Source organism: Balaenoptera borealis (genome assembly GCF_965194805.1).
Source record: "Balaenoptera borealis genome assembly, chromosome: 15".
NCBI lineage: Eukaryota > Metazoa > Chordata > Mammalia > Artiodactyla > Balaenopteridae > Balaenoptera > Balaenoptera borealis.
Window position 1 is genome coordinate 91,171,897 of NC_138871.1, and position 24,544 is coordinate 91,196,440.

A 24,544-nucleotide genomic window follows, 5' to 3' on the forward strand; every position below is an offset into this window, starting at 1 on the left:
TGCTTCCGAGAGACACAGGGCCAGGGTCCAGCCCGGCGCAGGTCACAGCGTTGTTGTCATCCAAAGATTGATGCGCAACCCGGTCTCGTGAGCTTCTGTTTACAGAGGACTTACTTGACGTCTGTTGTTGGTGCATCAACGTGGAGCTCGGGGCAGCACAGACTCGTGCCTGGAGGAAGCTGATCCCACTCACACGTGTTTTCCCCGTGACCGGACAGCCCGTCGGCACCACACTCGGGGGCGATTTTAAACAGCAGAGTCACCAACAAAAGGCTCAAAAATGCGAACAACATGGCACCGAATAGACCCTGAAAAGGGCACGAGTCCACATCCTCATCTCTGTGCCCGTCCTCGATGGTGACAGGGACACCGCAAGGATCGACTCTAGCAAGCGGGAAAATTCTCAGATCTGGAATCCGTGAGCGATGGGGCGGGACAGTGTCCTCCCGTGTTCCAGGTGGAGATGCTGTGACCTCAGGGCGCGGGGGCTCGGGAGGGGCCTCGTCGCGCTGCCTGCCCGCAAAGTCCCCCTCGCTCACCCCAAACCTTCCTCGGAGTGGGGTCCCAGGGTTTACGTGGTTGGTTAAGAGCAGGGCAGTTCCCTCCAGAATAGCAGGACGCTTCTAACCTTTAGCAGTGTCTACCTAATCTTCTCTGGGGAGAAAGTATCTTGCCTTTGAGGTTCTATCAAGTTCAAAGTCGTTAATTATTATTTGCGACATGCCAGGGGGAACCTCCTGCGTGGAGACGTTGCAGGCCAGGTGCCGGGCGTGGAAATGGACAAGGCTGCCTTCGGTTTGGCCGAGCTGTGGTCTCCTGGGCGGGGAGACGGAGCCAGTAAGAGCCACGGTGTTAATGACGGAGGCTGACCTGGTGGGAGACGGCCGTCCCACTGAGGGGGAAGGAGAGCTCGTCCAGCCGGGCTGCAGCTCGGGGTGTGCTCGGCCCCGGCCGGGGCGCTGCTTCCCAGCTTTCCCGACGTGCACCCCTGGGCAGGGTTCTCGCCCCTTGAAGCCTCGGTTTCCCACCTGCAGGGGCGTCCTGGGCATGAGGGCGGGGATGCACGTGTGTCTCCTGACACAGCCTGCCTGGTCGATGCTCTGCTGGGGAAGCTGTTCTCATCATCACGTCTGGGTTTATTGACCCTGGGGACGTGAACCAGAGGAGTCCAGAGGAGGGAAGACAGGCAGCGGGAGAGAACTAGGACGCTGGGGCTCCTTTAATTGAAGCAGATACTTGCGATGCAAACAGGAAATACCACCAGGCTAGTTTTCAGTGCACATTAGATAGGCGTTCTCTCTCCCAGGCCAAACCCAAGTGTTTAAGAAGCATCTAAACTCCCCTTGTGATGCAACACCCAGAAGGTGCCTTTCGTGGGACTCAGGAAACGCTCCGCAATTGTGAGTTCCTGCCCTTCCCAACTTTTCTAAGATGCCATTCCTGCCAGATCTAATGTTCATTATTTGCTAGGAATTGAGGACGTGAATGGAAATTCAGAATTACTCTAAGTAAATGAAAGGCTGGGATTGGTAAAGATGGGAAGATTTTGCCCCTGCAGTGTTTGGATTGATACGTTCCCTTTCTGTGGGGAAAAGTGAGGCCAACACAGCCCTCAGGCGGGAGATTTCTTTACTCAGAAAGAAATGAGATTGCAGACAAACGCGAGAGAGGGAGCCGTTCACCCGAGGAATGCGGGCTGCACTCGTCTGCAGCGCTGGTTAAATTTATGCTTCTTTTCCTGGTCACAGCTTCCTTTAGGGGAAGAGCCTAGATTAGGCTTGTCACTTCCTGGAGTGAAACAGTATTTCTAAAAATCCAGAACCAGCTAAGCAGCACTTTAACTTTTAAAAATAGCAGTTAAAGTGGATGCAGTTAGTCATCGTTGTTACTTATTCGGACATGTGGGATGTTTGTATTGGCATGGCAATGGGTGGCCAAATATTAATCCTGAGCACTTGTTTTCTTGTGCATGTTATTTTGATGTGTAATTTTCTTAGGTCAATGCCTGTGTCACCCCTTCCATCCACTCACCCACGCATCTCTCCACCCATCCATCCATCCATCTGCCCTTCCATCCGTTCATCCATCCATCCATCAATCCATCCATCCATCTGCCCTTCCATCTGTCCATCCATCCGTCCATCTGTCCATCCATCCATCCATCTGCCTTTCCATCTGTCCATCCATTCATCCATTCATGGATCTATCCTTCTGTAACCACCTACGCCTTCATCCATTCATCCATCCATCCATCCATCTGTCTGTCTGTTTGTCCCTCCCTCCGCCCCCCGCCCCTATCCTGGTGTCCTTGGTAAGTGTCAGGCACTGGTGCTGAGATGCGTAGACCCCGCTGCCATGAGGCAGAGTCTGTGGCATAGGCTGTGCGCCTCTATCCTGACGCAGACCTGTCCCCAATCCGTCCCACCCCCGTGGTTCAGGGGTGGGGTTGGAAGCCCAGCAAGGGGAGGGAGGTGGTTATAGAAAGGAGGTCGCCTGGGAAGAACTTTCTTAGACCCAAGCCTCTTTCCTCTTAAACTCAGAATGCACTGGCTTTAAAATCCAACTTCCTCGTTGTTTTCCCTAGTCTTAGAGAAGCCGCCTTCTCATTTTTCTGCGGTTTCTCAGAGTTCTGTGTCTAGCAGCCTTTCTCAGCTGGGTTGTGAGAGGAGGAAGCCCAACAGAAAATGATTGGAGTGATTATTTTCTCAGTTCTTTCAAGGACCCTGCTGGCCTAGTACCTGGGCGCTGGAGATAACCCAGTTCATTACATACGGTGGGTGCTGCATTAAGGCTTCTCGATTTCTCACTGGAGAAGGACTGAGACCATAGGAAATCTGGACATCAGAGCCCAGGGAGAGGACTGCGCCAGCCCGTGAGGCGGGTCAGGCTGGCAACGTGGGATCCCCTTAATGAAAGTGAAGAGGAAATTTCAGGAGGGACCGCCTCGGGTAAGGTCTGCCAAGGAGAGGCCCGTGAGGCGGGTCAGGCTGGCAACGTGGGATCCCCTTAATGAAAGTGAAGAGGAAATTTCAGGAGGGACCGCCTCGGCTAAGGTCTACCTTTACTCCCTTCACAAGGTTCCATTTCGTGTCCCCTCCCCTCAGAACCTTTCCTGAGGATTCACCTCTGACCCATCCATTTTAAGTTCCTTGGGGTTTATTATTTGCCCCACACTTCTTTTGTCCTGGTTGATGAAACGATATCACTTACACCCTAGAAATGTGTTTTCATTCAGTAATTAACTTGGCTTGCATGTCCCGTCTTCCTAAAAGCTCAAGACCTGTGTATGTAGGAAGCCTCCTAGGTGAGATGATCCCGGAGCGTCTTGGTAGAGGGTAGCTCTTTGGTATCAGTACTTGTTGCTTCTGTTTTTGATCCATTTCCTCCGTGGTGGTAACTACAACGCAGTCTGATTTGAGGCTGTTAGAAAAGCAGCAGGCAAAAATCAGTCTGTTTGGTAGAGCCTGAAATCTACTTCCTGGGCTTGGTTTCTGCTGGGTTCTGTGACTGTCCGCTTGCCAGTTGGCTAAGTCTTGGACGAGCGCCCAGTGGGATAACATGATTTATCCGTTTATTTTGCTGAACTCAAAGAGTAAGCTCTGTCTGTCTCTGTAAGAACAAACTCAGCCCGTTCAATTGTGTAAATTATAATATTTGTTGTAACAAGTAGGGTACATCTCAGCACGCCTGGGTGTCTGGGATGGTTAGTTTTATGTGTCCACTTGGCTGGGACACAGTGCCCAGATATTTGGTCAAACGTTATTCTAGAGGTTTCTGTGGAGGTGTTTTTAGAGGAGATGAACACTTAAGTCAGTAAGTAAGCAGATGGCCCTCCACAGCGCAGGTGGGCCTCATCCCATAGGTGGAAGGACTCAGGAGAAGAAAAGCAGGACGGCCCTGGGATCAGATGGCGGCCCTTCCCTGGGGGTCCATCCTGCAGGCTCACCTACAAACTGTGGACTTGCCGGCCTCCACAATAAGTCTTTCCTTAACAGAAACCAATCTCAATCTCTCTCTGTACATGCGCACCCCCCCCACACACACGCACACACACGTCCTGTTGGTTCTGTTTCTCCAGGGAACCCTGGCTGATGCCGTTCTGTGTCGAGTGTCGCGTGACCCTGGTTCTCTCAGCCATAGCTGGTTGGATCCAGGTGGACACCAGATCAAACACAGTCTCCACGTGCTGGCCAGTTACTTGTGATCAGGCTTAGCTCAGACAGGTGTCTCTCTGGGAAACAGGAACTAGAAAATACTAAGGGAATACACAGCCAGCAGTGGAGCTGAGGCTGGCAGGCTGTGCTCGAGGGCCCACGGCGGCCTTAAAAGCCCATTAGAGGCTCAGAGCTCCAAGGAAGCAGAGAGGGCAGAGGTGGGGCAGGGGGGTGGCTGGAGCACGGACACCTGGACGCCTGGACGCCTGGACACCTGGACACCTGGACGCCTGGACACCTGGACACCTGGACACCTGGACGCCCGAAGGCACCCCTGGCCCGGGAGAGAGACTCTCAGAGAAGAGCCAGTGGGTGTGGCGCCTCTGTTCCTGTTCGAGGCTGCAAGTTGTTGAATGAGTTTTTATTGCTTGAGCCCAAAACTTGATTACTCTGTTTAAAATTACATTTAACAAGGAAAAGAAAAAACGATCTTTTAGTTATGTGCTATTATATAAGCGTGATCATTCATTTAAGATTGTTTAACACAGTAAGGAAAAGAAAAATACTTTGTATCCTGCATCCCGTAACCCTTGGGGCATAGAAACTTTGTCTCTTCCCAGGGCGTCCGTGGACTGACTTCTGTATTACTGATCTCCTGACCCTCCACGAGAATACCTGTGTGCCTGCGTGCACCCTGCCCTCCCTCCACCTGTCCCATCTGCTTCTCCGTCTGTGAGGTTTCCTCTGCGCCCAGATCACGTTGGTGACCCAGGGGTGGTGTCAGCGGGTCCCTGTGTGCCTCTCACCGTTCACCCCGAGGTGGCCGTCTTCCAGGCACATGGTCTCCGTCCTGACTCACTGAGCATCTGGTTTCCAGGTGAGGCCACAGCACGGCTGTGGGCGGATGTCTGTGCCCGGCAGGTGGCAGGTCAGGGGCGGAGCCAGGACCGGGCGGCAGGTGGCAGCTGTGGACATGCTGGGCCGCCGGTGCCCGTCCTTTCAGTCCGAGCAGCCCTGCAGGGTGCGGGGTTGGGCTCAGTGCGCGTGGATGGTGCCTTGAGCGCGTGCGGAGCCAGGGAGAGACCAGACCCTTCAGCAGGTGCTTTGGCATCTCTTCTGGTGGTTCCCGATCTGCCCGTCTGGCCGGGCTGCTGTTCCAGTTCTGTGATTCCTTCTGCATGAGGCTCCGCTGTAAGGAGGACTTGCCCGTGTCAGCAGTGTTGCCGTCAGGTAGACGAGGGCGTCTCCGGAGCTGGCCCGTGGGGTCTTCCCCGTGGTGTGCGGCCTCCCTCGTTCTTGCCGGTGTGGTTACCAGTCAGGAAAGCCGCTGAGACTGGTTGGGTCCACCTGCCGGGGCTGAAAGTGTTTGTGCTGACCCGGGGGCGTCGGACCTGGGAACGAGCTGTGGACTCCTCGCTGGGTAGAGACCTGCTGGGGGATGGGTGGCGGGAGGGAAGTCTCACATGGCCGGGTTCCTAGACGTGGACTTGGGATGGCATTGGCGCCCCAGAGAAATGCTGTGCTGAAACCACACAAGTCTTTCCAGCCGCACCTGCATCTTCACCAGGTGGAAACCGGGGCTTGCTGGGTGCTGCTCTGGTGTCTTCAGGTCACACTGATGGGGGCTGGTGGGGCTGTGCCTGGGGAAGGAGGGTCTCGGGGACATGCTTTTGGCGCGGAGGATGAGGCCCCAGGCCCCACGTAGGCTGCCCAGGTGGGCTGTGTGGTTTCAGGGCAGTTAACTCCCTTCTCTGAACCTCTCCTCTGCGCGTGAGATGAAGGCTCACCGCGCACGCCAGCGGGAGGTGGCCTGTCCCTTTCCGGGGCTACCGCGCACTCGGCCCACCTGTGACCTGTGCCCCCCCCCACCCTGCCCGTTGCCGCCGCTCTGGTCCTGTCCCCGGCCCGTTTCCTGCTTCGCTGGTCTCAGTTCATGTGGTCCTCACAGGAGAGGTGGGGACATCATCCCCTTACCCTGCAGATGAGCAAACCCAGGAAGGATCAGAGAAGTCAAGGCATTTGTCCAGGATTGCACAGCCAAGGAAGAGCAGAGCAGGGATTTGAATCTGGACCTGCCTGGTGCCAGACTCGGAAGCTGATTCACCTACGCAGAGCAGCCCTCGGGGCGCCCTGGCCTGGAGGGGGTGTGTCTGTGGACCCATGTGGGCACACGTGCACAGATTGCTCCCGTGTCCCACGCGAGACCTGGACGGCAGGCTTTCGGGGCCCCTTGGATGGGCGCAAGGCTCACGGTGGCTGCTCAGGGTGAGACCAGCGCCCAGGCCCGTGTCTGCACCCCTGCAGCCCCTCGGGCTTCCACGGGCTGGAGCGCGAAGCCGGGCTTGGTAGAGACCCCGAGACCCCTAGCGGGGGACGGGGAGCTGTGGTGTTGCAGAGACCCCGCCGCGCCGTGCCGTGTTCCTCCGGAGACGCGCTCACCTGCACCTGCTCTTGTTCTCCAGCAGAAGCGGGAGCTCGTTTCCCACGCCTGGGCCGGTTCTGCTGGTGTGGGCACTGCTTCCTGGGCTGTTTCTAATTAGAAGGGCGTCAGGCCGCTGTGTTTTCACTGACACGCTGAGCTGGACAGAATGGATTTCACGCTCGTCCAGGCTGTTTTGGCTCCTCGTTTGCTTGAGAGACAGAGGGGGGCCTTGTCCCCTAATTACACTGCTGTATTCGGCTTCGCCTCTGCACGGGGTCTTCCTGGGATGCAATGAAATGGCCTTGGGAGGGAGAAGTCTTTGGTACACAGTTATGGCCATTTTTTGGTCTGGAAAGCAAGAAAAACACTGATTTCATTTTTTAAACAGCCATGGGAGAAGTTTGGGCGTTTTTCCCAGAGCACACAGCCTGCGGTGCGTGAACCAGTAGATACATTTCGTTCGTTTGTGAGGCGCTGCGGGGCGCGGGGAAGGCTTTACGTTTGCATGTGGCCCGGAGCGATGCTCCTGACACGGAAGTCAGTCCCCTGGGACGGTGGGCAGACACCTGCCTCACCGCACCCGCGTCCAGACCCGGGGCCAAGGCCGGGAGCGGCCAGCGCCTGCTTTTGCTGTCCTGCGAACTCTGCGTTTTACATTTTTAAATAGTTGAAAACAGAAGAGTAGTGCTTCCTGATGTCGTAGTTTTTTGAGTTTCAAACCTCAGTGCTTGATCACAGCTGTGCATGATCAGAGCAGGTCCCTTGCTTTAGCACCGCCCTCGGCTGCGTAGCCGTGACAACGGAGTGGAGGGGTTGCCATGGAGACCGCGTGGGCCTGAATCCCACCATCTTTCTGCCCGGCCTTTTAGGGGACAGGGGGCACTGCCTGGGCCCACGTGGCCGGTCTCGGAGCACAGCGAGGTGCGCCTTCCTCTGGTTCCTTCCCCGGTTCTGGGAGGGGAGGGACGGGATCTGGGCTGGAGTTGGGCCCCTCGAGTGCTCCCTGGGGGCCCGGCGATGGTGACACCAAGGAGATTCTTAACAGTTGACCCAGCGGTCCGAGTGCAGTGGCAAGGCGATGAACCGGATGGTCCTCAATGAGCAGCGTCCTCCCTGCTGACTCCTGGCGGGCTGGAGAGGTTGCAGGGGCAGAGCATCTCTTGAACGCTTTTTGCTGAGGGCTGTTCCCAGAGCACCCCCCGCCCCCGGCACTGAACTGCCCTCGGTGGTCAGGAGCAGTGACGCAGTGGTGTTTTCAGGGTGACGGACACGTTGGCTGTCCCGTGGTCTGTGCAGGCCACCAGGTGGAAACCAGGGTCCTCTCCGAGGTCGGAGCTCACTTCTCACTCCCAGTTGCCCAAACACTCTAAGCTCTTCCTCGCTTCTCTTTTTAGCTGTACAAAACCTAAAACCAGAACCGGAGTAAATGCTTTTCCATGTGTGCTTCCTTTGAATGAATCAATACCTTGGTTTATTTCCCAAAGTCCGTTTTCTTTTGAAGTAGTTTTCTGTCCTGGGCTTTGAACCATTCAGTGTTTTAAAAATTCTCTATCAGGAGAAAACAATGGCTTTTTTTTTGCCTTCCCGTTTTCTCTTTATTTGTACACATGACTCGGTGAACCAGACTTTACCGAGTTGGTTAGAAGGTCGTGGAAGAGTTGACCTAATTCAGGTCCCGCCTTCAGGACACTGAGCTGGGGCGGCGGGCTGAGGGCCCAGCATAGTTTGGACGCTGCTGCCCCTTGGAGTGCGTCCCCCGCCCTCCCCGTGTGAAGGGCTGCCGACCCCCGAGCCGTGTTTTAGTCCCCCCTCCCCACGAGTGGGAGGCGGCCGCGCAGGAGGACCCGTTGGCCCGGAGACAGCGGCAGCTCAGGGCCTGTCCTGGGTCTGTCCGTCAGCAGCCCTGAGGGAGCCCCTCCAAGCAGGTTCCATGCTCTCGAGGCAAGAGGTGGGCCCTTGGTTCCATGTGCTTAAATCCTGGAAGGGGAGACGACAAAAAAATGAAACACTTAGCAAATTGTGTCCCAAGCACCCACGTCCCTCCTCTGTCCGTGTGGCCTTTTTCTGGGATCTGAGGTTCTGGATGAAGAGTGGACGCAGGAGGAAATTCACAGCTGTTCCTGGAGAACAAAGGACTCGCCCCTTGGTCACCCCCGGCTCCGCCGTCACCCAGGGGCCTGCACGTTACCCGCCTCCTGGGAGGGCTCCAGAGGGAAGTCCTCTAGGTGATGGTCAGCAGAGACCCCGACGCCCGCTCCCCTCGACGGGAGCGCCAGCCCTCGGGGTGGGGGGCATGATTCCGCCGGGGCCCCTCTCCCTGCGCCCTGAGGCTCCTGTGTGGGGAGGGCCCGCGTGTTCTCTGGTGCCCTGGACGTCATCCGAAGAAGCCAGGCTCGGAGTGCCGTCTGCACAACTGACCGCACAAGGGCCGCTCTGTCACCGATAAATACAGGAGCTTTCCTGGCAACTGGGCTTTGTTGCCACATCGGACGACATGACGTTTTCTGTGTTTTACAGAAGTCCACAACACAGTGGGAGGAAAAAGCAGACCCCGCAACCTGGCCTTTTGCCACGGTGGCGGGTCGAGCACTGACCTCTGTGACTCTTCTGAGCTCGTCCCTTCAGATGGCCTGTGGGTCACCTCGTGCCACGGCAAGAAGGACGAGGGGCAGAACCTGGGCAGGACGAGGGGCAGACTTTCTGGTCCCTGACGGCTCCACTCCTGAAAGTGAAGCGGTTTTTAATAGGTGTGGGGCTGAGGGTGTGTCCTGGGGCCTCACTGGCAGCCAGGACGCGTGGTCACCCTGGGCCCTCGGGAGGGGTGGGCTGTCGCATTGTTGCAGTGGACGCTGGACCATCCGGTGTCCGAGAGCGCCCTGCACATGCAGAGACGGCGTGTCCAGGCCCTGGGCCCCGCTGGAGCAGGGCTGTCCCCTGTGGTGGGTGCAAGTGCAGGTTCTGTCACTGTCCCTCGTCCAGAATGCCCGGCCCCGTGTAGCCTCTCCCCAACCTCTGACCAGGACCCACGTGCTCTTCACCATCAGACACTGTTTTTTCCTTTGCTGACCTGCATTTCTGTTTCTGGTTTTTTGTTTTTGTTAATTAATTTTTTATATTTATTTGGCTGCATCGGGTCTTAGTTGAGGCGTGCAGGCTTCTCTCTAGCTGTGGCACGCGGGCTCAGCAGTTGCGGTGCACAGGCTTAGTTGCCCCGCGGCATATGGGATCTTAGTTCCCCGATCATGGATCGAACCCGCGTCCCCTGCATTGGAAGGCGGATTCTTAACCGCTGGACCACCAGGGAAGTCCCTGTTTTATTTTTTTTTTTAATTTCAGTAATTTGAGTGAGGGAGAGTGGGTGCCTATGACACCTGTAGGTGACACACTCCTGGGAGGATTAGTGAGTCCTTGATACAAATCAGGGTCCAGGGAGGCCTCGGAGGCCGGAAGGATGCACTTGGATGGACAGGATGAAGTTCTATAACTGCTTGCCCGAATCACACGCTAAAGTCCTGCCATTGCATACAGGGAGGGGGGAGCCCCCCCGCAGAGCCAGTCACGAGACCTGTGCTCGGGAGGTACACCTACGTGCCCAGTGTTTGTGAGGACCCTTGTGAGAAGCTTTGCCTGTGTCTTAGCATCGGTAAAGCTTCACCTCTCCCGGGCAGTGTGCCAAGGGCTCTTTGGAGCTGATGATCTTGTGCTTGATCAGGCTGTCTCTGCGCTGGCGGCTGGGATTCTCTGAGCCAGACCTGCATCCCGCCGCCAGCATCTGCTTCTCCATTTGTCCTGTTTCCTTTCCCCCTCATTCCTTTAGCTATTTCTTCTATTGTTTTATGGGTACTTTTTCATGCTGCTCAAATTTTTTGTGAAAGGAGGAAGAAAGAGATGAAAACCAATAAAAATACATGTATCATAGTGTATCAACATTCTGTGATTTCTAGCCGTGACCCCTGTTTTTTCAAAGCTACTCAGTAAATACTGAATTGAGTTAAATTATATATATATATATACACACACATATATTTTTAAATTTATTTTATTTATTTATTTTGGCTGCGTTGGGTCTTCGTTGCTGCGCGCAGGCTTTCTCTAGTTGTGGCGAGCGGGGGCTACTCTTCGTTGCAGTGCGTGGGCTTCGCACTGCGGTGGCTTCTCTTGTTGCAGAGCACGGGCTTCACTAGTTGCGGTACGCGGGCTCAGTAGTTGTGGCTCGCGGGCTCTAGAGCGCAGGCTCAGGAGTTGTGGCGCACGGGCTTAGCTGCTCCGCGGCATGTGGGATCTTCCCGGACCAGGGCTCGAACCCGTGTCCCCTGCATTGGCAGATGGATTCTTAACCACTGAGCCACCAGGGAAGCCCTGAGTTAAATTACATTTTAAAAATCAGCAGCATCAGTACTAGATTTTGGGGGGAGACTAAAAGTGAGTCCTGTGGTTAAGTGTCATGAGCATCATTGAACCCAACTCTGCAGTGAAGCGGGTGATGCCAGAAACGCCTGACCATCACTTTCCAGCCTGGAGACACAGCTCCCATGGAGGGGGTGACGTTCAGGCCTCTCTCTCCTTCCCGGGGCCTGGGGGTCAAGACAAGGGCATTGGTTCCTGAGCCCGCACGTCCCTTGGAGGAGAGGAGCACTGACCTTGGGGAGGTCACCCTTTTAGGGGGGAGTGGTGGGCAAGTATTAGGGTGACCGGAGGTGGCATTGCCCATCCTTCAAGGCTGCTCCCTGCAGACACTGCTCTGGGGGCTGCTCGGAAAGAGGGGCGTCGGGCCTTGCATTCCTAGCGTAGCTGGCAGGAATAGGCAGGGTGAGGTCCGGTCCCACTGACATCTGCGCTGCTCAGACCCGGCCTGGGAGACCCCGTGCTCGGGCTCCGAGTTTATGACGGACGCACCGAGTCAGCCCTCAGGGATGTGGCTGGCAAGGGCTTTGGACGCTTAAGCAGGTGGAGGTGAGCGTGGGCAGTGTGACGTGTGTGCCCGCCGCTGGGCCCTCAGGACTGTCACCGGACCGCCTGCTGTCACTACTCCTGCAGGCCCCTCCTGTCAGCAGTGGCGACACCTCTCAGCCTGGGGCCACCCCCGCCGACTCTGTCCCTCCCTGCCACTGTGCACAGCCTGCCCTTAACCTTCTCCTGCTCGCAGGCTGCCCCACCCCCTGGCCTCTGGGGGGTCCTGCCCGCCTTGTCTGGACGGTGCAGTCGCCCTTGGGCTGCTTTGTCCCCTGTCTCCAGCCTCCTGGAGCCCTCGCTGCTCAGGTCATGCTGGGAGCAGAGAATGAAAGGCAGTGCCCGGGTCTGGTTCCTGCAGGTCACCCGCTCCCGTGCGACACTGGGCAGATTCTGAGGCTGGGCTCCCACAGCGCCTGGGGTGTGTGGACCACATGTGTTTATGGAAGTGATGGGCACTTAGCAAGCTCAGAGATGTCAGCTGTCATGACGCCTGTTTATCCTTCGGCCCAGCCATGCCTTTCTAGGAATCGGTTCCGTGAATACCTCAGCGACAGTGTGAATTGATGGGTCCAGAGAGCCAGTCCCGGGTACTGTCCATGACGGCTCGGAGCGGTCCTCCGAGGTGGCCCGAGCACAGGCCGCGGTCACCGCCCGGAAGGAGGTGTGGGCGTGTCCACACACGGCTGCGGGAAGCTCCGCAGTTTATCCCGGGAAGAAAAGCGTGTTCACAGCGAGCTGCCTTTTGTGCAAGAAAGGGAGGGAAATAGACACACGTTCTATTTGCTTAGATTTTCAAAAGGACACAGTGGAAGGGTGAGGTAGAGTCACCCCGAAGAGCGACCGGGAAGGAGGGGAAGCTGTGCGGGGGACAGGGGCGTGGCCTCCAGACGCACCTTGTTTAATAGTCAATTACTTATTAGTGATGACGCTTTGGAAGCGTTTACATGTTGCAGAAAACAGAAACGAAAGTTCAAGCTGGCTACGATGCACCGTGTGGGCCACGTGGAGGTGCACGTGGCTGCTCTGAAAGGCCCCTCACCCCGTGCTGGCAGTGGGTTGGGCACAGGCGCCCCTCTGCCCGGCCCACCTAGAGGTCTGCAGGCTGCATCCCTGGTCGGGGGACCTGCGTCCTCCATGCAGGCTGCCCACGGGCCCGAAGCATTAGGAGGGCTGGACGGGGCCCATGGGAAAGGCCGCCGCGATCCCGGTCGGGAGGTGTGTTGCGGCGATGGGAGCAGTGGGCCGGGCGCTCGTGGACGGTGTCCAGTGCAGGACTGAGGTCAGGTTTGCAGACACGGCCGGGCCTGGCCGAGCGTTGGTGGCAGAGGAAGAGAAGGAGGTGGAGATGGTGCTGTGCCTTGTCTGGGGAAAGTGGACGGGCCTGGCGGTGCATTAGGATCAGGGGATGCGGGGGGCTTGAAGGACCAGGGTTAAGCTTTTGGGGGACAGAACCAGACGCTGACGGGGCCACCTTAGCCCTCTGAAGTCGAGAAGAAAGCGGGAACTGCGGGGAGCGTTAGGGTCCCCAGGGGAGCTGCCCCCATCTGCCCTCCACTCCCTCCCCGTCCCAGCTCCCCCCCAAGGGGGCCGCTCGCTCTGTTCTGAATCTGAACGTAAATTACTCTTTATTAGGAAACAAGCCTGTCTGTGCAGGGGAGGAGGGGTCCTGGGGGACCATGCTGGTGGGCAACAGGGTCTCCAAGGAGAGTGAACCCGGGTGAGGGTCAGGTGCTGACCGTTTGCCCGGGTCCCGAGGACTTGACCCAGAGCGAGGAAGCAAATGCCCGAAGGCAGTGCATTGCACTTGCTGCCCCGGCGCAGACACGGGTGGTTTCAGCCACTCAAACAAACGCTTTCCGAGAAGCCTCCACCGCAAACTCAAACCAGTTCTGTCATCAGTTACAGCTATTGAATCGGGTCAACATAATCAGATTCCTGAAAAGATTATGAACGCTGAAAGGGCTCAGTACATAGCATAAGAGGGCTGTCCGTTCGTGAGCTGGACCAGTGCTGCCCCAGGATGCCCGTGGGAGTTTCCTGTGGCCGTCCTGTCGAAGCACCACCGACAGGACAGGGGTCTGTTCTCCCGGAGTCCCAGAGGCCGGACATCCCGGGTCACCTGGCAGGGCTGCTTCCTTCAGTGGCCGCGAGGGGGATTCTGAGCCGGGTCTTTCCTCCACGACCACCCGCCGCCCGGCTCTGGAGGTTTGCCGCGGTCCTTGGCCTTCCCCCGTGTGCCCGTCTCCAAATCTCCCCTTTTTACAAGGACACCAGCTGTCTCGGACCAGGGCCACCCCAGTGACCTCACTGGAACTTGGTCACCTCTGTAAGGACTCCTTCCCCAAATAAGATCACATTCTGAGGCCCTGGGAGCCCGGCTTCAACGCGCGAACTTGTGGGGACACAGTTCAGCCCGTCGTGATCCCCGTTGGGCTGTGACGGAAGGGGTTCATCCTGTGAGTAAGGAATTTTAATGTTTCTAAGACTCCTTGGTCAGGAAAGGGGTCTTTGTGTTTAGTTGTTGGTGACTTTCACACTTGTTCAACTGATAGATTTTGATTCCAGCTGGGGGAGGGTGGGAGCGGGCATCTCAGCAGACCTTCGGTCCCTGCACTCCGGGCCCCGGCCTGAGCCCCGCCGGCCTGCTCCGTGTCCGCGCGTCTCCCGCCGCCGGGCCGGCTTCTGCCTCTTGCTCAGCTCCTCCCTCCGTCCACTCTTCTACGTGTGCATTTAATTTTATTTACCGTGTTAAGATGCACACGTGAAATAGCCTTGTTTTTTCCAGCTCACACGCTGAGTGAGCTTTGTGGCTCTGAGCGTTCGGGCTAAACGTCCTTACTGGGGGAGTGAGTTCCAGCTCAGAGGTTACAGGAGGGAACCCCGGTGTTTCCACGCCTGCTCCAGGGGTGACTCCCTTCGTGAGGCCCTGCAAATCCGTCCTGTGTTTGTTGTCTTAACGCTGAGACTTGAGCGTTCCCGTGGGCTGGCGGAGATGGATGGATGGGTGACAAAGGAACCTCTTATCTCCTCATAATTATTGTTTAAACAAACTCTGTAAGGCGAGAGCGTCCACCTGTCATTCAGACAAATATTCATGTATTTGTTAGCCTTGGCCCAGGGTTGGTTCATCCAAGGAGTAAACAGGGGGGTTTGATTTCTTAAATGCCTTATTGCTGCTTGGAAACCGAATATTTAACGATGACACACAACTAGTGACAATCACAGATTTCTCTCTGTAAATGCGTTTCTTTTCTCTTCACAGGGATCTTCGCTTTAACAGAATCAGAGAGATCCAGCCGGGGGCCTTCAGGGGGCTGAGAAACTTGAACACATTGTAAGTCCAAACGTTGTACTGGGAGCCGGTAGAAGAGAGATACCAAAATTATCACCCCTTTCCCTGGGGGTAGATCCGGAATGCTGAGGGAGGTCTACCCCATTGCCCACCATGGGTGGGCATGGCTGAGGGGTTGCCGTGGAACCTGACAGAGGGATTTGCACGTTAAGATGCCAGGACTGGGTCCCAGGCTTGGCGGCCGTCGTGACCTTTGTCCCCGTGTGTCTCATCTGACCTCTGTGAACCTGTCCATCCTCTGGGTGTGATCCAGGCCTGTGCTGGGCACATCTCCCACTGCAGGATCGAGGGGACGGCCCTCCTCCTGAGCTAGTACGGGCCCTGGTGGGGCTGGGGTGCTGTCCAGCTGTGTCCCAGGGTTTAGACCCCAACTCCGGGCTGCCGTGGGCTGTGCTGAATGCCGTGGGCGGAGACGGGCTCTGGCCCTTCTGCCCAGGAGGTGACTCTTCAGTGCAGGGCCTGGGGGTCAGGAACGGTCACCACTGCCCTGTAAGCCTGGTGGGGGGACATGGGTGGCTCGGCCCCCAGCTCCCTCCCTGTGAAAAGGAAAGCTCCGTGGGGAGACACCGACCTCCGGGACACCCTGCACCTCCGCGAGGGCCTCCTAGTTGGCTGGAGGGGAAATGGAAGAGACGGCAGGATAAAGGGAGCCGTCTTGTGCAGGAGAGAGGGGATTGCTTCTCCGCTGTGTGCAGAGCTGCAGCAATGTGCGCTGATACGGACCAGCCCCCTGAGGCAACTTGGAGCTGGGAGCGTCCAGCACCCACAGGGCTCTTGCTTGTGTTAATTTGCATTTAGCGAATGTCGGTGTTAGGTCTGTGGCTTAATCATAACACAGTTCAGAAGGGTATTGTTTTTTTTTGGTTGTGAATGAATTTCAGTGACAGGATAATGGCATATTTGCTCGATCATTCAATCATTCTTTTTTTTTTTTAACATCTTTATTGAAGTATAATTGCCTTACAATGGTGTGTTAGCTTCTGCTTTATAAAAAAGTGAATCAGTTATACACATACAATATGTTCCCATATCTCTTCCCTCTTGCATCTCCCTCCCTCCCACCCTCCCCATCCCACCCCTCTAGGTGGTCACAAAGCACCGAGCTGATCTCCCTGTGCTATGTGGCTGCTTCCCACTAGCTATCTATTTTACATTTGGTAGGTATTGTTTTTTAAATTCTTACTGAGACTTTCTTTCACAGGCTTCTCAACAATAATCAGATCAAGAGTATACCTGGTGGGTCATTTGAAGACTTGGAGAATCTAAAATACCTGTAAGTCATGACCAGTTCTTTACACCAGAGTCTGTTATCTGTATTTGGACTGTTTACTCACTGAGCTAGCTAAATTTTGTACTGTTCATGAATTATTGTAAATACAGTCACGTGAAAAAGAGGTTTTACTTTCGAAAGGTGAGTGAAATTTTGGTTGGGACTTTTAAAATGAGTTGTTATCAGTATAAAGTGCTACCTTATGTGATTTCTAGTGTTTATCTGCTAAGCCTTAAGTAAAATAGGTTGAATAAAATGAAAAACTATAGCCTCTGAAAATCATTCTCGGGTAATAATGACGCTTCTTGAGATGGAAGGTGATAACTTTTGTTCAGCCGCCAGTGTGAACAGCTGACATATTTTGTGGGATCTGAGCTTTCAGGGGTGGGCGAGATGTGAGATGGGAATGACAGATCCCTCTGGAATGTCACTAATTCCTGCTGATTTTCCCCATCTTCCGCCAAGTGATTTCACCTCTTATTTTTATGTAGTTAAATTTTATTCTACCTTTAAAAAGTGATTTGAATTAATGATTTTATTAGCATTTAAAACATCTGCTTGTTGAAGTCACTTTTGCAGTTAGAAAATGACCTCGCCTGGTTCAGTACCTTCACAGGCACTTATTTTGAAGTTGGAAACTTTAACAAAACACTGAATACATTGCTGGTTCTAACAGATTAGAAGTAAGTATCATGTGCTTTGAGGAAATTACTCTTAACTTTAGGACTGTTCAGCTAGAGCCATTTTAATGAGGGATTGGTATCAGTGATTTTGGGGGAAACGTGTGGCTTAAGTGAACCTGGGTGTCTCCAAGTCCTGTTGAGCTCAGGTGAGACAGTGGTTATGAGCAAGAGGTAACATTAACTTTTTATTAAATACATCTTCCCCCACGAAGAATCTGAAACTGTCGTGTCTACACACTTCTCTCCATCACTTTTGACGCAGTATATTAATTTTTCATTAGCAATGTTCACACTAAGCCTTGTTGCTCATTTTTAAAATGAGGGAAAGGTCTTCTATTTATTCTTGAGTTTTCATTTATTTACTTACGTTTTGTTTTGGTTTTCGATTTTAAGTGCTGTGTAAGCTCCAGAAGAAAGCCTAGATTTCTTAGAAGCGGAGTCCTTTAACTGATAGCCAGTTTTTGCAGTGCGTGTGTGCGTGTTTAGTCTGTTTTTATAAAAAAATTTTTTTTACTTTATTTTTTATTTTTTTGGTTTGAATTACTTAAGAGCAACTTATCATTTACCCTAGTAGTTAGGGATACTTCATTTTTCACTTAGGACAGTTTTTAAAAATAATACTTTTAAACCTCGTCTGTTGACGGGCTTCCTCTCAAGGCATCCACGCGCCAACCTTTCTCCCTCCCACCTGAACTCATCCGAGACGCCCACGCGGTAGGTTCCGGGGTCACCGGGATGGGCTGAGCAGTGGTCGGCAGTAACGGCGGGGAGATGGACCACTGTGAGAACAGACACCAGGACAAGGTTGCAGCTGTGGCGGGAAGGGGTCCCGTGACCCTGCCATGCTGCTACTGCAGCTCCCAGCCTCCTCCTCCGACTTCCCAGACCACATCGGGAGGGTCCATCCTGACAGGCACTGACTTAGGAGACTGTGCGGTATGCATCTTAAATGTTTAAGAAGGCTTCCACAATGTATTGATTATTGCAGCCTTGGTATTTATCTAATCAGTGCCAAAGTGTATTTTTGGTGGTTGAGTGTTCCTTACGTGCTGTAGCTCCATTGACTTCTGGTAAGGAATACACCTTTGCCTTCATTAAGCTTTCCAAATGATGACGTTAACCCTTGAGGTAGTTAGAACTCATATTCAAAGGGTCAACTCTATGATGAAGTAGAAAATTATGATTTATTGTTAGATCATGATCAACACCGAGTTATTCTTAGGAAAACAGATTACGCTCCAATGTCTTTACCAGCATGCATTCATACATACTAGTTTGGTTCAATTGTATGTATTCTTTGACAGGATTCCTTTACTCTCATCTTCTTGAAGTGCATGTAAGGTGATGTCCATGTTGATATTTTGTTTTGCTTGTTTGTGTTTAAGAAACAGGCACAGAAGCCTTTGTTCAGACTTACCTCCTATAGGGTTAGCAGTAGGAGAAATAACTCACACCTGGACAGGAGTTGCATGGGTGAGGCCCTATTCCAAAGCTCTCTATATGTTTGTTGAATTTCAGTGACCCTGTGAGGTACTGCTATTCACTCCATCTTGCACACGAGAAACGGAGGCAGAGAACGTTAATTCTTACTCAAGACGCACAGCCAGTAGGTGGCAGTTCAAGAATTCAGACCCCACAGCCTGGAGAAGTAATGTCTGTGCCAGGCCTCTTGCAGGCACTGGGCCTCAGTTTCAGGGGAATTCTGGCTGGTTTGTGTTAAGGCTTGTAGTTCTTGGTGAAGTCGCCTCAGCAGATTTGCACAGAGAGAGAAGGGAAATCGCTTGGAAGGATTGCAGCGATTAAAGGCAGCACAGCAGGTCCTGTTAGACTGGGCCCTGCACCAAATATTATTAAGTAAAAAGCAGTAAAACGCGTGTCCTGGAAATGAAGTAGGCGACGTTACAAGCATTGCGACAAAGCGGTGTCGTTTATTAAGTGGGTGGGTAGGTGAGAGCCCAACCACCAAGCATCCAGCCTGCAGAGAAGGACCTGCCTGAGCTACACTGTAGGAAAGGTGTGCAGTTTGATCCGTCCCTCTGCCCACAGCAGCGATGGAGAAATGCCCAGGGCAGGTACCTCCTCCACGTTTGAGTACAGACGGCCGTGGTAGAGATGTGTTCTGAGGTCCAGGACAGATGGGTGGACCCAACACATGTGGTCTTGTGTTTCTGGTGGAATTGGATACTTTGGTGTGAAAGTCTTCAACCTTGATGGGTTCCTTCAGGAGTTGGCCAGCTTCTTCTGGAACGGACAGGGCAGTACACGCTTGAGGCTTTGAGGACCATACGTCTCTGCTTCCAGGGGGCACAAAATCAGCCGTAGACCACAGTAAAGGAGTCGCATGGCCGTGTGCCAACAAAACTATTTTCGGACACTGAAATGTGAATTTCACATGATTTTCACGTGTTTCGAAATATTCTTCTTTTGAAATTTTTAGCCGTTTAGAAACGTAAGAACCTTTCTTAGCGTGCAGGCCATACAGGAACAGGCAGCGGGCCCATTGGGTGGTTCTTCTGATCAGCCTTGGTTGCTTCTGTTGTAGGAGAATGGTATTCTGAGTGGAAAACAGATTATGTAGTCTTTGTAATTTCTCTTCCCCAGATTATTTCTGGGCATTTTGAAACTGTATCAGTATCAGTTACAGAAGCTTATATTCAATGCATTTTACCTGTTTGTCAGGAAATGATTTTATTTTCTTCAGGCTTTGAAGCAAATGCTTTGTCAGCTGCTCATAAGCTGTCCTCCAAGAATCTGTGAGTTTCCTGAAGACATGGTGGTGGTCTGATCATCTCCAGTTGGAGGTTTTCCTTAGAAAGGGGAAGGGGAGCCTCCTTGGAGGAAGTGTACTTACCGTGTAAACGTTCTGTTTGTATCCTAATACGATCATGAATTTGAAAACTGTCCCCACGTGCCAACTGAATTCTTCTCTCCACCCTGAGTTACGGCCTGGCGTGCGTGTGCTAATCCTCCCGTGTTTCTTGTTTCAGCTATCTGTACAAGAATGAGATCCAGTCAATTGACAGGCAAGCGTTTAAGGGACTTGCCTCTCTAGAGCAACTGTAAGTGCCTCTCCTCTGCTCTGCGGTGTCTTGGATTTCACCTGCCCTTTGCCTCTTGCAGGGAAAAATAGGCCAAGTCTGCTGTTTGCACGATGCATGTCTGTGCCCCGGGGCGTAGGGCTGTGTGCATGCAGATGACAAAGCCGTGGTCCCTCCCTCCTTCTGACCCCGCCCATCTGGGCAACCACCCCACACCCTGTGCCCTGCCTTCCTGGGACAAGGACCAGTATCACCAGGTGACCCCTGTTCCCATGGTGCTTCCGGTATAACAAGATAGACCTGCAAACAGATCTGAGCAAGTAGAGGTCTTTCGGGGAGAAGTGGGGACCAGCAGGTGGTTTCCTCGTACAGTATTTCCTGTTTGTGAATCTGCACGTCCGGTTTACTTTGGTCATTCATGACGTCAGTATTTTGGAGAAAATAAACTTTTCCAGTTAGGATACGCTGGATGTTGCTTCTTGGGCTGCATATGAAGTCCTACTTTGCTGTGAAGTCAGCATGCTCATTTTAAGCAGAATTCCTGGTCAGAGGCATTTTCTGACTTGTGTGCTTGGCCGGTCACCTGTCCATCAATGGGCTGGAGTCGTCGCGTGTCAGGCAGTTTTATTCACGTGATGCTGCAGCCGAGGCTGTGGTTAGGGTTTTGTCACTCGGCCGGACATGGAAACATCTCCAGAGACCTTGAGGCAGAGCTGGGGAGGCCTCACCTGAATCAGGAGCTTCCGAAGCACACGCAGGGCTCTTGTGTTCAGATACCCGTTTGTTTATCCAGCTGAGAGCCGCTTTCCCGAGCCTGCTGTGCTCGTCGTGGACTGGATTTAGAAAGAAGCTGCATGTGAGGGGTTGTACACCCTCGGCTTCCGGGAGAATGACACAGGGGTCAGATCGTCACAGAAACACATGGGAATATCTGGAGAACTCCCAGGTGGAGGGAGGGTCCCCGGAACACGTTCCTGCATCCGACTCAGTTTTAATGGATCTGGGGCTGGGATTTACACGTGCTGTCAGGTGTGGAGCTAAGTGAGGCCCATCGAGCCTTGGGAGGGGGTGAGCGGGGTTATTTTTGAGGAAGACAGAGGCAAAGTCTGGGAGAAATGAGGAGGGAAGCGGAATGGCATCCACGGAGCGCCGAGTGGGAGTTGGTGACCAAGGTCCCAGGGATTCGGGACAGCGTCCTAAGTCAGGCTGCCTCCAAACCCAGGATCAGGCGCTGGGGGTGAGGGGTCCCTGCTGCTGAGACTTAGGGATGAAGAGAGATTGGGACCTGTCCCCGCCCCTCGGGGAGGCACTGTGAGGGGGAGGGGAGCGTTCCCCTAGGAACGCGCTCAGATCTGCCCCCGCCACGTGCAGAGCGCTTCGGGTCCCCATCCTCGCGGGGCCCCCCATGCCCAGCGCTGGCACACGTGCTCCAGCGGACGGGAGGCTGGTCCCGAGCCCCGTGTCTGCCCAGCATCTCGGCTCTCGCAGGCCTTAAAAGATAAGTGGAGGCGTATACGAATGTTTAGAGTTTATTTGAGCGAAATCGATTGGGACAGAGCCTCAGCAACCGGCCGTGTGTGGACACCCCCTGGCCCAGGGCTGGGGGGAAGCTCCTGGAGCAGGTGCAGATGCAGAGCAGGGCACTTGTGACGGGCTGCAGCCTCGGGCCGGCCGGCTGCCCAAAGTGTGTCCTTAGCTCTGGTCTCTAACCCGGAGGCGCTGACAGGCTCCTTAGGCCGCGCGTTAGACCCGCCCCGTCCAGCAGGCTCACCTGGGCTCCCTGAGAGGCCAGCCGCGGGCAGGGCGCAGGGACCGTGGACGGCACTGGGGGCTCCCTTCCTGCCTTCGGCCCGTTTTCCTCCACCATCGGGAGAGGTGGCCACAGCCCTGGGGGCCTGTGAACCCTGAGCCCCTCAAGGCAGCACTCGTGTCCGGTCAGCCTCCCCCTGGCTGTCGGCACGTGGAGTTTTAAACAGCATCAGATTGGGAGCGGCGTGTCTTCCCTTCTCTCCCCACCTTGGCTTCGCCCTGGACCTGGCCGGCCCGCAGTCCCGGGTGCAGCGCGGCTGAGCGTGTCTGCCCCCAGTGTCTGTGCTTGATGGGCGGTCCCAGGGCTGCTCCACGGTGGCCGCTGGAAGTGCCCGTCCTGAATAGTCAGGACGGGCGCTTCCTGCCCCCGTCATCCTGCCCGCAGGCCCCCACTCTCGCAGGGAGGGTGGTGGGCACAGACCCGGCCCCCACCAGGCTGCCTGCCGGCGGAGGAAGGTGGGCAACTCTGCAGCCGCGTGGTCACCGGGGTGGTTCTCCCGGCGAGCTGGCCCAGGGCAGGCCGGACACCGACAGGACAGGGCGAGGGACCTTGAGGTTCCATCATTTCAGAAAGTCAGTGAAAGGCTGCACCTGGTGGAGGGAGTGTGGAGAGAGCTCTCCTTTGCGTGGCTTTGTGCTGTGACCCTGCTGGTCCCAGCGTCTCGTGAAGACGCAGTCTGGCGTGTCGGGCCAGGTCCCTGTGTGGCAGGAGGGGCTCTTGCAGGAGCACCAGTTAGAGGGGGCTTCCGTGTATTTCTAAGGGAAAAGCCCACCAATTTTCAAACTGAGAAAAGCGGTATGCAGGACAATGAGAAGAAATTAGTTTTACGAAAAAATGTGTAACTTATGGCAAGTAAGGACTCAAATGGAAAGAAGTATAAGCTCTGGATGGTCTGTAATTAAAGGACATTTGAGGAAATACATTATTTCGCTTAACTCAGGGTCAGGTTTCTTCTCTTATTTCTGTAGTAGCTGTTTCTGTAGCTGAAAAACAATATACTCAATGTCACCTTGAAGTGTAAGTCTCCTAAATCCGTGTGTAAGTTAAAAGATTGGAATGAAGGCATTCACATACCTGCGTGTGTGGTGTAATGAAGATCATGTTGATTTTTTTCTAGAAAGGTCCATGTATTTGGAGAGCTGGGCGCCCCTGGCTTTCCCCGCTGGGTGGGGAGGAAGCCCAGTGGGTGTGCTTGACCCTTAGTCGTATTGTCCAGTCAATCATTTAAGGTCTGCACCCAGTTTTCCGTTGTCTTTAATCTTCCTATTTGATGACTTCGTTTGTTTTCCATGCAATGTAGGAGATCTAGAGAGTTATCTATTGACGTGTGGATTTGAAATGACTTAGAGAACAAATGTTTTCAGCAAAACCTTATAGATCTATTAAAAAGTATAAAACTGTTTAAAATTTGTTTCTTTTTCCCATTTTTAAAAACTCCTCTAGATACCTGCACTTTAATCAGATAGAAACTTTGGACCCAGAGTCATTTCAACATTTGCCGAAGCTGGAGAGGCTGTAAGTAGTGTTACCTTCTTGGTTGCCCCTCTTTACCTGCAGGTCCTGGAGCTTGTGGCTCTGTCCATTTCCTGTAACAGAAAGAATATCTATGTCTGTTCAAACAACCGGGAAACGTCTCAGTAGGAAATCTGTGCTTTCCTCTAACAGTTCAGAAGTGGGAATAGTGATAATAAAATAGAAAAAAATGTAGTTATTTTCTGTACTAAATAACATTGTTCTTAAATTCATTTATATTAAACAAAGGCAGTCACTGGGATGTTCTTTAAAAGCTGATTTATTTGACTGCTATACTCTTTTCTGCACGTCTAGGAAAGTATTTTAAAGAATTGCTGTGGTTTATCACCTCTTTCAACAGGTTTTTACATAACAACCGAATTACACATTTGGTTCCGGGAACATTTAATCACTTGGAATCTATGAAAAGATTGTAAGTATAATAACCCTTTATGCTGTCTTTTCAGCAAAGACTAATAATTTCTTCATGTCATGCATTTACCTGACCCCTTTTACTGGGTATTTCAAAGAAGAGTTCATCACAGTCTGGATATGAATTAGGAAGGGAGGGTGGATTAAGCCATCAGAACGCCAAACCAATACCTAGCTGGCTTGGGGGAATGTGGCAACAGATTAACCCTTTAATAGGCAAGGAAGATGTTTTTAAAAATCAATTTTAAATTCCTCAAATTAATTTTTAATTCCACGTTACATATTGTACTGGTGGAAATAAAATTGGCCTAGAAGTAATCTCTAAACTGTATTGCATTCCTTTTATTTAGGCATGCACATAACTGAATTCTGTCCATTTTTAGGTCTCTAAAAATAATTTATCTTTACACTGAGTAATTTCTTATAATAGCTGATGGAGAAAGCTATCTGACATCTTTTTTGTGTTTTTCTCTGAGGTCTTGAAGGCCATTGTTTTTCAGTTAGATATTACTGAGAGTGTACAATGAACTGGACTTAAGAAAGAGATAGAAAAGTCAAATTACCAAGCCTGGGCCCAGAGTGGCCTTTGTTTCTCTCCTGAGTTAAGTAAGACACAGAGTTTCCTCACTATTTACGATTTTTTTCTTCATAGGATAAAGAAATCCCCAGCCAAACTAAAAACTACGTTCTAGGGTGGCAGATGAGAGAAACACCGCCTGTTTGGTAGATAAGAGAGGGTAGGAAAGAAATTGCCAGAAGTTGCCAAGACGAGCTCAGGGCATGCGAGGGTTACCTGAGTCTACAGAAGGCTGGAAAGGTTCTTCTCCGTCTCCGCCTCCTTTTTGGCCTTTTGATGGTCTAGCTCTGCCCTCTGCATCGGCTCGGCCTGTGAAACCCTAGGTTTCTCGGCCCCTGTGG

At 53.2% G+C, this 24,544-nt stretch overlaps 1 protein-coding gene across 3 annotated transcripts in view; it reads left to right on the forward strand.

The window, feature by feature from the left end:
* PXDN (peroxidasin) overlaps positions 1 to 24,544 on the forward strand; it is a 66,601-nt gene that overhangs the window by 9,977 nt on the left and 32,080 nt on the right. For 2 of the 3 annotated variants that reach the window (XR_014234884.1, XM_082357148.1), the window contains exons 2-6: positions 14,792 to 14,863; positions 16,083 to 16,154; positions 19,822 to 19,893; positions 23,126 to 23,197; positions 23,556 to 23,627. Coding sequence is in view for 2 of the 3 variants with exons in the window: in XM_082357148.1 (XP_082213274.1) it covers positions 14,792 to 14,863; positions 16,083 to 16,154; positions 19,822 to 19,893; positions 23,126 to 23,197; positions 23,556 to 23,627 (360 nt within the window). In the remaining variant the exon portion in view is untranslated. The remainder of the gene's footprint in view (positions 1 to 14,791; positions 14,864 to 16,082; positions 16,155 to 19,821; positions 19,894 to 23,125; positions 23,198 to 23,555; positions 23,628 to 24,544) is intronic. The other variant, XM_082357149.1, reaches the window with a different exon arrangement.